Below are 16019 nucleotides of genomic sequence, written 5' to 3'. Positions count from 1 at the left end.
CATTCTCCTACACACTTACAGAATATTCCATCACCAGAAACCTGATCTCTATTGAGTTCCTAATGGCTCACTCCTGAGATGCCTTTTCCCTGTTTACATCATCCCCTAAGTGATATTATCATTACACATATATTTATATGCTAACAACTAGCACATTTATATCTTTAACCCAAACATCTTTTTGGAGCTTATCCAACTGTAAAATTTGCATCTCAAGTTAGATGGCGGATAGCATCTCATATTTAACTAGGGCAAAACTGAATTCTTGAATTTGCTCTAAATTTGTTCTTCCTTTAATTTTCCACATCTCTCAAATAGCACCATAAATCACCTAGTTATTCAATTCATAGATTAGGGAGTTATTCTTGATAACTGTCTTTAACCATCCTTATCCAATCCGCACCAATCCTGACAATACTACCTTCAAAATAGATCTAAAATCCATCTCTTTTTCATCACTTAAATTGTCACCACTTTAGTCCAAGGAAGCACCCTCTTTCCCTTGGAATTCTACAATAGCTTGAGAACTGGTCCCAGTGTTTTCACTCATGGTACCTCAAGTGGTGGTTTGATTCAAGACTCTCTCATTCTCCTGCTTAAATCCTTTCCATGGATTCCCACCCACTGCACTGAAAAATAGTTGAAAAAATAAAAGCCAAGCTTTTTTTCTGCACTACTCTCCTTGCTGCCTGGTCTGCTCTGGCCCCGCTCATCTCCCCACTTCACTTTGAGCCCCTCTCTAGACTCACTATGTTCCAGTCACTCAGGTTTCAGTTCCTTGGAATGAGACAATCTCTTTCATGCCTTGGGAAGTTAATTTATAGGGCTCATTTCCCTTCCTTACCATTTTTTTTTTTTTTTTTTTGGTGAGGAAGATTAGCCCTGAGCTAACGTCTGTTGCCAGTCCTCCTCTTTTTGCTGAGGAAGATTGGCCCTGGGCTAACATTTGTGCCCATCTTCCTCTACTTTATATATGGGACACCGCCACAGCATGGCTTGATTAGTGGTGCATAGGTCCATGCCTGGGATCTGAACCTGCAAACCCTGGGCTGCCAAAGTAGAGCACACGAATTTAACCACTACATCACTGGGCTGGCCCCCCTGCCCCACTTTTTTGATTCCTTTATTTCTTTTTATGCTTCAGATTTTGGCTGAACTGTTGCTTCCTTAGAGGGTCTTAGCTAAAATCCTCTATCCGAAATAAATCACTCCTCATAATTCCATTACTTTTTATTAGTGAAAAATTACTTATTTATTTGTTTAGTTTTTTAATGCTTGCTTTTATTATTAGTTGAGAACACCGTGAAGGCAATAACTCTCTCCACTTATTCTCACATGGTACAGTTCTTGGAATATAGTGAATATTTGAATGAAAAAAACCTGGATAAAGGATCCTACAGGTATGCTTAAACACACTATTCTTTTATTTCCATAAAGACTATGAAGAAATCCACATTTTTGTGTGTGCATATTAATTTTTTTTTTTTTTTGAGGAAGATTATCCCTGAGCTAGCATCCATTGCCAATCCTCCTCTCTTTTGCAGAGGAAGATTGGCCCTGGGCTAACATCCACGCCCATCTTCCTCTACTTTATATGGGACGCCGCCACAGCACGGCTTGATAAGTGGTACGTAGGTTTGCTCCCAAGATCCGAACCTGTGAACCCTGGGCCGCCAAAGGGGGATGGCCTCTTAAATATTTTTTAATTAAAATTTTTCGTCAAGGTAATGCAGATTCACACGCAGTTGTAATAAATAACACAGAGAGATCCCTCGTGTCCTTTATTCAGTTTCCCCCAATGGCACCACCTTGCAAAACTATAGGATAGTATCACAACCAGAATATGGACATCAGTACAGTGAAGACACTGAGCATTGCCATCATCATGAGAATTCCCCATATTGCCCTTCTATAGCCACCCCCACTTGGCTTCCACCCCATCCCTCCTTAACCCTGGCAACCATTAATCTGTTCTCCATTTCCATAACTTTGTCATTTCAAGAATGCTATATAAATGAAATCATATAGTATGTAATCTTTTGAGATTGGATTTTTTTCACTCAGCATAATTCTCTAAAGCTTCAACCACAGTGTTGTATTGTATCAGTAGTTCATCCATCTTTATTGCTGAATAGTATTCCATAGTATGAATGTACCACGCTTGTTTAACCATTCACCTGTCGAGGGACATCTGGGTTGTTTCCAATTTTTGGCTATTACCAATAAGGTGCTGTGATCATTTGTGTACATGTTTCTGGGTGAATATAAGTCTTCACTTCTCTGGGATAAATGCCCAGGAATGCAATTGCAGGGTCATATAGTACTGTAATTGCATGTTTAGTTTTTAAAGAAACTGCCAGTGTTTTCCAGAGTGGCTCTCTCTTCCATCATGTTGATCCCACCCACTGAGATTTTTATTTTGGTTACTACATTTTTTCATTATAAAATTTCCAATTGCTTTACATCTTCTATATCTTTGCCAAGGCTTTCTACTTTTCCATTTATTTCAAGCATGTTTGGAACTGCTCATTGAAGCATTTTTATCATGACTTCTTTAACATAGTTGTCAGATAATTCTAATATCTCTATTGTCTTGGTATGAGCATCTACTGATTGTTTTCTTTCTTTTAGTTTGAAATCTTCCTAGTTCTTGGTATGATGAGTGATTTTTGTTTGAAAGCTAGACATTTTCATATTATGTAATGATACTCTGGATATTATTTAGACCTTCTGTTTCAACTGGCTTTCCCCTCAGGCAGAGGAAGGGAGGGTGCTGTCTCATTACTGCTGGGTACAGGGGGAAGTTCACTTGGCTTCCCTAGACACCCAAGTGGACAGGCTGGGCAGGGGCGTGAGTTCTGCGAACCCATGTGGTCCACAGTGACACTGTCGTGGGGATGGCCTCAATACCGCTGGGCAATGTGACAGTCCTGACTTGACTAGGCCTCCTCCAACACCACCCTGGTGTTTGGGGAGGGTACCTTGTTATTGCCAGGTGGGGGTGGATATCCAGGCTCCCAACATGGTCTTCACTGTCACTGTGGTGGGGAGGGGGTTACTGGATGGTGATAACGCAAGTCCTGACTCTCTACTTGGAATTCCCTGCACCTCCACAGAGGGGCTGTTGAAGCACTCCATTACAGCTTCCTGAGGGTGGGAGTCCAGGCTCCCCACTCGGCCTTTGCTGGCATGGGTGGGAAAGGGGCATTCATTTTTCTTGTGGTATTTGGCTGGAGTATAGCATTTACTGTCTAAAAGTTCTCTGTCTTGTAGGTTGCCCTTTTCCTGGTCCTTGGCTAGACAGAGCAGGTTTCATTGGGGCTTTGTTTGCCTGCACACATTGGCATTTCCAGATTGCCAACTTCTTCAGCTCTGAGTCTGGGATATACAAGACAAGAAAAAAACTAAGGGAACTCACCACAGTGTTGTTCCTTGGATCCCAAGGCCAGACTAGCTGGTCTGCCTTTTTTTCTTTGCCTTTTAGAATCTTCTCATGTTTGTTTTATTTATAATATCTAGAGTTTTTAGTTGTACTTAGTGGGAAAAATAGGGAAACGTATGTCTACTTTATTTTCTCAGAAGACAAATTCTCAAACTTTACATATTTACTGATGAATAGACAGTCATCCCTTCTGAAAGTGAGGAGAAGAGACAATAACATGTGTATTAGTTTCCTAGGACTACCATAGCAAAGTACCACATTAGGTGACTTTAAGCAACAGGAATTGATTCCATCACAGTTCTGGAGGCTAGAAGTCCAAAACCAAGGTGTCAATAGGATTGGTTCCATCTGGGCTCTGAGGGAGAATCTGTTCTGTGCTTGCCTCTGAGCTTCCAGATTGTGATCAGTAGTCCTTGTGTTCCTTGGTTTGCGGCAGCACAACTCCTATTTCTGGCTCCATCTTCACATGGCATTCTCCCCTGTGTGTGTCTGTGTCTAAATTTCCCTCTTCTTATAAGGACACCAGTCATATTGGATTAAGGACCCTATTCCAGTGTAATCTCATCTTAACTTAGCTAGTTATATCTGCAATAATTCTATTTCCAAATAAAGTCACATTCTGCATTATTGAGAGGCAGGATGTAACCATATCTTTTTGGGAGACACAACTCAACCTGTAACACCACAGATGACAGAATCAAGATTTTGAAATATCACGTCAATAATATAGTGTATATTTTTGAGTTATCTGTATATAGAAAAATGGAAGCTCTTTCGAAGAGCTTATAACTGAATTGGGGGAGATAAGGCATGTACTGGTTTGAATGTGTCTCCCAAAAATTCACGTCTACGTGGAACCTCAGAACATGACCTTATTTGAAAATATGGTCTTTACAAATGTAATTAGCTAAGATGAGGTCATACTGGATGAATGTGGGTCCTAAATCCAATGACAAGTTTCCTCATGAGAAAGCCGTGTGAACACACAGAGGAGACACACAGGGAATAATGCCATATGATGACAGTGTCAGAGATTAGAGTGATGCATCTACGAGCAAAGGAACACCAAGGATTGTCAGGAATTACCACACTTCCTTAAAGCCTATAGGAGGAGCATGGCCCTGCCTATACCGTGGTTTCAGATTTCTGTCCTCAATTACTGTGATAGATTAAATTTCTGTTGTTTTGAGTCACCTGGTTTGTGGTAATTTTTTACGGTAGGCTTAAGAAACTAATACAAGGTATTTAAACAAATAACCAAAATGCAAAGAAGATGTGCCAAGTGACATAGAAGTGGAAAAAACCCACAACTCTATGAGGATTACTAAGAGGGAAGGGTTTGATTGATGAGAGTTTAAATGGTTGTTCGGTGGTATAGGGTATATTGAAGATGAGGAAGAGCTTCATGGAGGAGTTTAAGATTCAAGACAACTCTTGAGAGATAAGTAAGTTTCTATAGAGAGTTTCAAGAGAGGATATTATAGATAGGGAAAATGGCATGAAATTTAGTGCGAAACAAGGCAAAGTGTATTTGGAGAATGAAGTCCCAAGGACACAGGGTAGAAAAAGGGCAGTGATAGAAAGTTTGTATTAAATGTGAAGAAAGTCGTACTAAGTTGAGGTCCTTTCCCATCAATCAGTGGTCAGTATGGAGCAGGGTCATCACATGATCACAGTGGTATATTGGGAGCATTTATCTAGCAGCCTGCTGACAGCTGGCCTGGAGGTAGGGGCAATCAGAAAATAGTAGAGTTGGAGGGACCAGTTGGAATAGTCTAAACCCAACAAATGAGAGTCTGAATCAGGATGGTGGTATTGGGAATGAAAATAAGAATTATTTGCAAGAGGTATTGTGAAAGACAAACAGTTATCTGAGGTGACCAAGAGATATCAATAGGTTAAAATTTTGGACTGAATTGAACAATAAAATATTCTAGCAGGGGTGAACTTCAAGTCTTCTCTTATGATACAACATGAAACAAAATAAGGATAAGATGAGGAACACTTTACTTATTTGATAATGTTAAACAAACAAATAAAACTTGGAGATATTAGTTGACAGAAGTGAGTTACCATTATTTGGAGGAACTTCTTGTCCGAAAAATCAGGGGAGACTCCCTTCTTCTTGCTAGGCCCTAAATTAATGGTGTTTTCATTTTGTTTGTTTTATTTTGTTAAATTAGTAAGTGAACTAAAAACTTAGGATTCCAAAGAATAGATCTAAATAAGAAGTAATTTTCAACAGAGTATTTTCAGTTTCTACCCAAGTTTACATCAGATATTACCTACTGGCGAGGTCCCTTGTCTTGAATTTTTCACTATGTGTGCACAAGTGAAAAGCTCTCCCCCATCCTGCCCTACCCTAGTAGAAGAAAGAAAAAGAGGTTGATCACTGCCAAGACATTGCTTCTTCCCCGGAGAAGATGTCTTGTTCCTGCTTTTAAAATATGTGATATATTCAATAGTGATAACACTCAATTACGCTGGGTCACTGAGAAATGGGACACCTCTTTTCTTCAATAGAAATGTTATAAAGTAGGGCACATATACCCTTCCTCATGACATAATGTGATATATATCAAGACTTCATAGAATATCTCATGCTGTCATTCCCTCTTATTCTTCAACATATATCTCTTGGAAATGGAACAGCCCAAGCCAAGCTTTGTGGTACCAAACTCTCCTAATGATGTCAATTTCATGTTCTTTCCAGATGAAGGAAGGGTTAAGGGGTGACAAAAAGGCAAAAAGTGCCTGCTGGCCTTCAAGGGTGCCTGACACACTGATGCACAGAACTGTCTTGAATGATAGAAGAAAAACATTCTAACTGCAGAAAGTTGTACTGTACTCTTCCCTGCTCAGACTGCATCTAAAGTATTGGATTAAACTGTAGTCCTACTCTTTAAGGGAGATACTGATGAAGATGAAATCTATGTTTCTGAGCGAAGGCTTCAATTCACAGAAAGTAAACCAGCCCTTCATTTTGAGTGTGTTCTTCACATGAAGATTGTATATATTATGGTTTTATTTTCTAATCCTCCTTTGAGATGCATACAGGAAAATAACTAAAATAACTTCTTTATTGTCCAAGCCCAGTCGAGATACCCTGATTTCCCTTGAGGTTAATAGTTGACTTTAATTGTAATATATATATATATATATCACACATATCTATCTCCTAATAAATATATATTAGGAGAAACCAAAATCAAGATTCTTACAGATTAAATCAAGTTCTCATAGGTTATCCTTTAGTTCGATAAGATTAAAATGAAGGTTAACAAGAAAGTGCCTGAGTGCATTGACAGGTCCAACAATCAATGAACACTTAGATTAAGGTTTCTGGTGAGTTGGTTCCTTCTCTGGGGGTACTCTTAGAGTTCTTGGTATGGGAGGAATTTGGGGGATGATAGATCCCATTTCACCATTTTCTCTACACGCCTTCCCACTATACTCATGTCCTCATCATCCTCTCTTCCGTTCTGTGCCAAGCCTGGCTTCCTGATATTGCTGAAAGTTCTCCACTGCGGTCTGCTGGCCTACAGCACTGTTTAAGGTTCTCAATTCTACTGCACAATCCTATTTCCACTTCACATCTACTGACTCAATGTCTCCAGGGGTGAAGCCAATAAGTTTGTAAGGAAAGGAAAAAAACCCTCCATAAATGATTCTGAAGCATAGCCAGATTTAGGAACCACTGGCCTCAAATAGATTTGAATTTGAATCTTGCCTGAATGATATAAGCAAGCTATTTAACTCTCTAATCTTTTAAAAAATAATAATACCTTATTCCCAGGTAACCTTTACTGAAAATTGACTATGTGTTAAACAATTTTCTAAGATACGTAGATTCTATTTCATTCATATAATAATGCTATAAAGTAGATATTATTATTAATCTATTTTACAGATAAACATACTGAGGCTTATTGAACTTAATAAAGTTAATAAGGTGCCCAAGATTATACATCTGGTGATTAATGGAGCCAGGATACAAACCCAGCTAGTCTGAGTAAAGAATTTATCATGGTATCTGACACATGGTCAACAGTCCATGTAGCAATCATCACCAGTAGCATCATATAATCATTGTCGTTCTCATCATATGCCTCAGGAGTTCACATCAAATGCTGACCCTCTCCTGGAGCCAGTCAATAGTGCACTGCCTCACACCCTTCTCCAGGTTTTTGGAGGGTAAGACGTTGCCAAGTATCTGATGGAAAATGCACTCTTATCTTAGAGATCTGTACATCTTACACACTGCTGTGGGAGTTTATAGGAACCCACAATCTCATTTAATAGTCCTGAAATTTAATATAGAAGTGAAGAAAAACTAGGTTCCCTTCCCAAGTAGAAAACCCCAGATAAATTTCATGAAAGTGGCAGGTAAGTTTTACTGATTGCCAGAATGGCATTTCAGTACCCAGAAAGCCTCCTTCTACCACCATGGGGAACAGAGGAAGGTCTGGAGTGCTCTATAAGTTCCTCTAACATGGGCAATAGAGATAGTTGAGCAGTGAAATTAAATTTCCCCGTCTAGGTTACTCGTGGATGCTGCTTCAGGGCCATTCTTTCTGCGGACTTCAACTTTGAAATTTCACTTTTCCCCCTATGTATTGATTTTTTAAAATGCTAATTATTAATTGTTCAAGTCAGAAGGTAGGGTTCAAAAAAATAGTGTCAGTCAGAAGGTTTTATTGCTTTAGAAATAGATTTCATCATTTTACCTAACAAATTCAGCAATATTTAGCTTATCACATGTCATGATAGGAATAAAGCACAGAAGAAACAAACTTCAGTGGTACTATTTATTCTCAACATATAGAAAAGCAATGTTCATGAAACATAAGTATGGCAGAGTTACCTGTCATGTTGCAGTAAACTTTCAGAGGCCCCAGAGGTCCGCTGCCATCAGGATCTATCCAGTAGTAATTTGATGTCTGGCCTAGGTGTTTGTATGCTTCGCAGGAAGGCTCATAGATAGCTGGAATGAAATATCCTACATGAGAACAGCACAAAAACAAATGGCTCCCCAGATTAACGCCCCAGTAATATATCAAATGCTGGCAAACCACTGTTAGGAGAGTATCCTCTTGTTAGAATGAGCATCCTTTTTCTCTATATTTAAATTCATGATTTGGTTCTTACTCTGTAAGAATTTCTGATCTAACAAACAAAGATAGCAAGTTCCTGCTATGGCTTTATAGTTGGAGAAAAGTCTAAAACAATCAAAAAATTATTAAATAAAAGTAATGTTTGTTTACATACACTGGGGCTCATGATCACTGAAAAACATATTTAATCTACAGTTATTTGTACATACTATCTCTTTACTGTAAGAGACTTCGAAAGGCCATAAATATTGCCTGCTTTGTTGGGCTATCAACTAAGAGATCAGAGAAAGTCCCTCTCTCTCCTTTCTGTCTCTCTCTCTCACATACACACACACACTTGTTTTGCACAGAGAGTATAAATTTCCTGCAAATAGCATGGGATTTCAAGTCTTCCTTTATTTCAGGAAAAAGGATGTGCCTGCTTCATTTTATTTGTTACAGGTGTTTTAATTACATCAAATCTAGTTTGTATAGAAAGCTACATCCATGTAATTAAATTATACGTAGGTTCTTTCTCATTGTTTTCCTTTTTTTTCACGTGTTCCTGACACATTATTTTTTTCTCACAGAGACTGTACCTGTTTTCAGAAGTACAAAATGGACGTTTCATATCTCCTTTGTAGTCAGAACTTCTAAAATACTATTGTGAAAACTTTTTTAAACAGCTCCATACTGACACTTAAAATGAACTTGCAAGGTCTCTTTCCAAAATGAAGAACTATTTTTGGTAAAAATCTATCTGATACACAAGTAGTAGAGTCCTTTGGCAAAGTGCACTTGAATTCACACTTCTGTCACTTGTTAAAATATTAAGTAGGAGGTCTGATTCTCCGCCTCCCTTTTCCTTCTGCCTCTTCCACGTTCTCTGTGCCTCCCTTTGGCTTTCCATAGCTTCCTCTCTCCAAAGATGTTAGATCTTAAATTCTGCTTCATTTCAACAACAACACACAGGACTAAAACAATTCTAAAATTCTTTGATTGACTTACTCCTGCTTTCCTCCCTCCCTTCCTTTCTTCCTTCTGCAAACAGTTATTGAGTACCTATGACATGCTGAGCAGTGGATTAGGCAACACAAACAGCGGTGAACAACACAGAGTAAGGACCTTTGGAGCAGGGTTTGCTCACTAACTATTTTGGTATTGCTCATGCAGAAAGCAATATTGGAAGAGGATGTGGCTAGAAAGTCAGGCAGAGCCCATACACGTTTTGTCCCAGTGTAATCATTAATATGCCCACTTGCAATCTCCCTATTGTCTCATTTGGACAACAAACTATGGTTGCTCTGATTCTGAAGGCCATACCAAGTAAAATATTGCAAAAAAGGCAGTGAGGAAGTATTTTTAAGTTTTAAGCAGGAAGCTGCCATAATTAGAAGTAGGTTTTAGAAAGAAAACTCCTTGTAGCAAAACAACAGACTTTAGGGAAGTGATCAGAATGTAATGAGAGCATTCAGGCTGTTATTGCCATAGGCCAGGTGAAAGGTGACCAGCGCTATACAAGAATATGAGAAATAATAAAGTAGATGGGACTGATTCATGTGTTTTTTAAGATCAACAGGACACGGAGACCAGGGGGGTGTATGTTGTTACGAAGAAAGGGAGTTCAGAATGACCTAAACTCATAATCCCTGAAAATGAACTGACTGCCTTATTAATTTTTGACAACCTCTCTCCAGATTGTTACAATTTTTATGTATAGCTCAAAATCATCCAGAATGTCAGACTCAGATTCTAAAGTTTTCCTCTTAGTACCTTTGGCCAATCTGCCATTAAAACCTTTCACTTTTCTCTCCTAATATTTAATAATTAGTCATTCTCTTTTCCCCCTGCCAACACTCCATTTTCCTTATCTTCTGGGATCTGGTTTACAACAATCACCCTCTTTATGGGCTGGCCCACACAAGCATCTCTTTACTTCCCACCAAATTATGCTTTTTATCCAGTGTTAGTCTCCTCCTAAAACATTACATTCATTATGTTCAAAAATATGTAATAGTTCTTCAGTATCTATGACATTATATTCCAGGTCACCATCTGTGCATGCAAGACCTTCCATAATCCTAACAGATCTTCTGGGCTTTTTTTTTTTTTTTTTTTTTAATTTTTTGTTTATTGCAGTAACATTGGTTTATAACATTGTAAAAATTTCAGGTGTACATCATTGTACTTCTATTTCTGCATAGATTACATCATGTTCACCACCAAAATACTAATTACAACCCATCACCACACACATGTACCCAATTATCCCTTTCACCCTCCTCCCTCCCCCCTTCCCCTCTGGTAACCACCAATCCAATCTCTGTCCCTATGTGTTTGTTTATTGTTGTTATTATCTACTACTTAATGAAGGAAATCATACGGTATTTGACCTTCTCCCTCTGACTTATTTCACTTTGCATCATGCCCTCAATGTCCATCCATGTTGTCACAAATGGCTGGATTTCATCGTTTCTTATGGCTGAGTAGTATTCCATTGTGTATATATACCACAGCTTTTTTATCCATTCGTCCCTTGATGGGCACTTAGGTTGCTTCCAAGTCTTGGCTATCGTGAATATGGCTGCAATGAACACAGGGGTGCATGTACCTTTGCAAATTGGTGTTTTCAAGTTCTTTGGATAAATACCCAACAGTGGAATAGCTGGATCATATGGTAGTTCTATCGTTGATTTTTTGAGGAATCTCCATACTGTTTTCCATAGTGGCTGCACCAGTTTGCACTCCCACCAGCAGTGTATGAGAGTTCCCTTCTCTCCACATCCTCTCCAACACATGTTGTTTCCTGTCTTGTTAATTATAGCCCTTCTGACGGGCGTCAGGTGATATCTCATTGTAGTTTTGATTTGCATTTCCCTGATAGTTAGTGATTTTGAACATCTTTTCATGTGTCTGTTGGCCATCTGTATATCTTCTTTGGAGAAATGTCTGTTCAGGTCTTTTGCCCATTTTTTAATTGGGTTGGTAGTTTTTTTGTTGTTGAGATGCATGAGTTCTTTATATATTTTGGAGATTAAGCCATTATCAGATGTATGGTTTGCAAATATCTTCTCCCAATTGTTAGGTTGTCTATTTGTTTTGTTGATGGTTTCCTTTGCTGTGCAGAAGCTTTTTAGTTTGATGTAGTCCCATTTGTTTATTTTTTCTATTGTTTCTCTTGCCCGGTCAGATGTGGTGTTTGAAAAGATGTTGCTAAGACTGATGTCGAAGAGCGTACTGCCTATGTTTTCTTCTAGAACTTTCACAGTTTCAGGTCTTACATTCAAGTCTTTAATCCATTTGGAGTTAATTTTTGTGTATGGTGTAAGGTAAGAGTCTACTTTCATTTTTTTGCATATGGCTATCCAGTTTTCCCAACACCATTTGTTGAAGAGACTTTCTTTTCCCCATTGTATGTTCTTGGCTCCTTTGTCAAAGATTAGCTGTCCATAGATGTGTGGGTTTATTTCTGGGCTTTCGATTCTATTCCATTGATCTGTGTGTCTGTTTTTGTGCCAGTACCATGCTGTTTTGGTTACTATAGCTTTGTAGTATATTTTGAAATCAGGGAGTGTGATACCTCCAGCTTTGTTCTTTTTTCTCAGGATTCCTTTAGCTATTCGGGGTCTTTTGTTGTTCCATATAAATTTTAGGATTCTTTGTTCTATTTCTGTGAAAAATGTTGTTGGAACTTTGATAGGGATTGCATTGAATCTATAGATGGCTTTAGGAAGTATGGACATCTTAACTATGTTAATTCTTCCAATCCAAGAGCACGGAATATCTTTCCATTTCTTTGTGTCTTCTTCAATTTCTTTCAGAAATGTTTTATAGTTTTCGGTGTACAGATCTTTCACCTCTTTGGTTAAGTTTATTCCTAGGTATTTTATTGTTTTTGTTGCAATTGTAAATGGGATGGTATTCTTAATTTCTCTTTCTGCTACTTCGTTGTTAGTGTACAGAAATGCAACTGATTTTTGTATGTTGATTTTGTATCCTGCAACTTTACCATATTCATTTATTACTTCTAAAAGTTTTCTGGTGGATTCTTTAGGGTTTTCTATATATAAAATCATGTCATCTGCAAATAGTGACAGTTTCACTTCTTCCTTTCCAATTTGGATCCCTTTTATTTCTTTCTCTTGCCTGATTGCTCTGGCTAGGACTTCCAATACTATGTTAAATAGGAGTGGTGACAGTGGGCATCCTTGTCTGGTTCCTGTTCTTAGAGGGATAGCTTTCAGTTTTTCACCATTGAGGATGATATTAGCTGTGGGTTTCTCATATATGGTCTTTATTATGTTGAGGTACTTTCCTTCTATACCCATTTCATTCAGAGTTTTTATCATAAATGGATGCTGGATCTTGTCAAATGCTTTCTCTGCATCTATTGAGATGATCATGTGATTTTTGTTCTTCATTTTATTAATGTGGTGTATTACGTTGATTGATTTGCGAATGTTAAACCATCCCTGCATACCTGGAATAAATCCCACTTGATCATGGTGTATAATCTTTTTAACATTTTGTTGTATGCGATTTGCTAGTATTTTGTTGAGGATTTTCGCATCGATGTTCATCAGTGATATTGGCCTGTAATTTTCTTTTTTTGTGTTGTCCTTGTCTGGTTTTGGTATCAGGGTAATGTCAGCTTCGTAGAATGAGTTAGGGAGCTTCCCCCCCTCCTCAATTTGCTGGAAGAGTTTGAGAAGGATAGGTATTAAGTCTTCTTTGACTGTTTGGTAGAATTCACCAGGGAAGCCGTCTGGTCCTGGACTTTTATTTTTGGGGAGGTTTTTGATTACTGTTTCGATCTCCTTACTGGTGATTGCTCTATTCAAATTCTCTACTTCTTCTTGATCCAGTTTTGGAAGGTTGTATGATTCTAAGAATTTATCCATTTCTTCCAGATTGTCGAATTGGTTGGCATATAGTTTTTCATAGTATTCTCTTATAATCTTTTGTATTTCTGAGGTGTCTGTTGTAACCTCTCCTCTTTCATTTCTGATTTTACTTATTTGCGCCTTCTCTCTTTTTTTCTTGGTGAGTCTAGCTAAAGGTTTGTCTATTTTGTTGATCTTTTCAAAGAACCAGCTCTTGGTTTTATTAATTTTTCTATTGTTTTTTTGGTCTCTATTTCATTTATTTCTGCTCTGATTTTTATTATTTCCCTTCTTCTACTGACTTTGGGCTTTGTTTGTTCTTCTTTTTCCAGTTCCTTTAGGTGCATTGTTAGATTGTTTATTTGAGATTTTTCTTGTTTGTTGAGATAGGCCTGTATTGCTATAAACTTCCCTCTTAGAACCGCTTTTGCTGTATCCCATAAATTCTGGCATGTCGTATTTTCATTTTCATTTGTCTCCAGGTATTTTTTGATTTCTTCTTTGATTTCTTCATTAACCCAGTCGTTGTTCAGTAGCATTTTGTTTAATCTCCATGTATTTGTGGCTTTTCTGATTTTCTTCCTATAGTTGATTTCTAGTTTCATACCGTTGTGGTCAGAAAAGATGCTTGGTATTATTTCAATCTTCTTAAATTTATGGAGACTTGTTTTGTGGCCTAATATGTGATCAATCCTGGAGAACGTTCCATGTGCATTTGAAAAGAACGTGTATTCTTCGGTTTTTGGATGGAATGCTCTGTATATATCTACTAGGTCCATCTGTTCTAGTGTGTCGTTTAAGGCCAATGTTTCCTTATTGATCTTCTGTTTGGATGATCTATCCGTTGGTGTAAGTGGAGTGTTAAAGTCCCCTACTATTATTGTGTTACTGTCTACTTCTGTTTTTATGTCTGTTAATAATTGCTTTATATATTTAGGTGCACCTACATTGGGTGCGTAGATATTTACAAGTGTTATATCCTCTTGTTGGATTGTTCCCTTGATCATCATGTAATGCCCTTCTTTGTCTCGTTTTACAGTTTTTGTTTTAAAGTCTATTTTGTCTGATATGAGTACTGCTACCCCAGCTTTCTTTTCATTGCCATTTGCGTGGAGTATCTTTTTCCATCCCTTCACTTTCAGTTTGTGAGTGTCTTTAGGTCTGAATTGTGTCTCTTGTATGCAGCATATATATGGGTCTTGTTTTTTTATCCAGTCAGCCACCCTATGCCTTTTAATTGGAGCATTTAGTCCATTGACGTTTAAAGTAGCTATTGATAAGTATGTACTTACTGCCATTTTTTAACTTTTTTTTTTTTTTCCTCAGTGTTTTAGTAGTCCTTCTCTGTTCCTTACTTCTTCTATACAGAATTGATGGTCACTTTAGTTTGACCTCTGTCTGAAAGCTGTACTCTTTAACGACCCTCCTCCCTCCTTTTATGTTTTTGTTATCATATCCAACCTCTTTTTGTGCATTTGTATCCATTACGTTCTAATCGTGGAAATAGATAATTTTTCCTATTTGTGGTCTTCTCTTTTCCCCTTAAATCAGTCCCTTTAACATTTCTTGTAACACTGGTTTCTTGGTGACAAACTCCTTTAATTTTTGCTTATCTGGGAAAATTTTGATCTCTCCTTCCATTTTGAATGATAACCTTGCTGGGTAGAGTATTCTTGGCTGTAAGTTTTTTCCTTTTAGCACTTTAAATATATCATGCCATTCTCTTCTAGCCTGTAAGGTTTCTGCTGAGAAGTCAGCTGATAGCCTTATGGGGTTTCCTTTGTATGTAACTTGACATTCTCTTGCGGCTTTTAGGATTCTCTCTTTATCTTTAATTCTGGACATTTTGATTATGATGTGTCTTGGTGTGGGCCTCTTTGGGTTTATCTTGTTTGGGGCTCTCTGTGCCTCCTGTACCTGGATGTCTGTTTCCTTCCTTAGGTTAGGGAAGTTTTCATCTATTATTTCTTGAAATAGATTCTCTGCCCCCTTGTCTCGCTCTTCTCCTTCCGGGACACCTATAACACGGATGTTAGTGTGCTTCATGTTGTCCCAGAGGTCCCTTAGACTGTCCTCACTCTTTTTAATTCTTTTCTCTTTTACCTGTTCACCTTGGGTAATTTCTTCTAGTCTTTCTTCCAGCTCACAGATCCGTTCTTCTGTATCCTCTACTCTGCTTTTGAGTCCCTCTAATGAGTTTTTCATTTCCAGTATTGTATTCTTCATTTCTGATTGGTTCTTTTTTATATCTTCCATTTCTTTGTTGACATTCTCACTGAGTCCATCTATTCTTCTCCCCAGATCAGTGAGCATCCTTAACACTCTTAGTTTGAACTCTCTGTCGGGTAGGTTGCTCATTTCTGTTTCACTAAGTTCCTTTTCTGGGGTTTTGTCCTCTTCCCTTACTTGGAATGTATTCTTTTGCCTCTTCATTTTGCCTCTTTCCCTGTGCTTGTGTCTACGTATTAGGTAGGTCAGCTACGTCTCCTGCTCTTGGATAGGTGACCTTATGTAAGTGATGGCTTAGGAGGCTTCCAGTGTGCTTCCCTCAGTTCTCAATGTTCCAGGGGTGACCCCTATGTGGGCTACGTGTATCCTTCT

General features: G+C 38.2%; 1 protein-coding gene across 1 annotated transcript in view; it reads right to left on the bottom strand.

Annotated features, from left to right (window-relative positions):
* The window catches only part of CNTNAP2 (contactin associated protein 2), a 1356851-nt gene that overhangs the window by 662500 nt on the left and 678332 nt on the right, over nucleotides 1–16019 (bottom strand). Inside the window, exon 12 of the mRNA XM_014787667.2 lies at nucleotides 8307–8426. Within this exon, the coding sequence (XP_014643153.2) occupies nucleotides 8307–8426 (120 nt within the window). The remainder of the gene's footprint in view (nucleotides 1–8306; nucleotides 8427–16019) is intronic.

Source organism: Ceratotherium simum, chromosome 1 (genome assembly GCF_057802395.1).
Source record: "Ceratotherium simum simum isolate JZ-2026a chromosome 1, ASM5780239v1, whole genome shotgun sequence".
NCBI lineage: Eukaryota > Metazoa > Chordata > Mammalia > Perissodactyla > Rhinocerotidae > Ceratotherium > Ceratotherium simum.
Note: the sequence above shows the minus strand (reverse complement) of the source record. Positions and strands in the feature narration are given on the sequence as shown.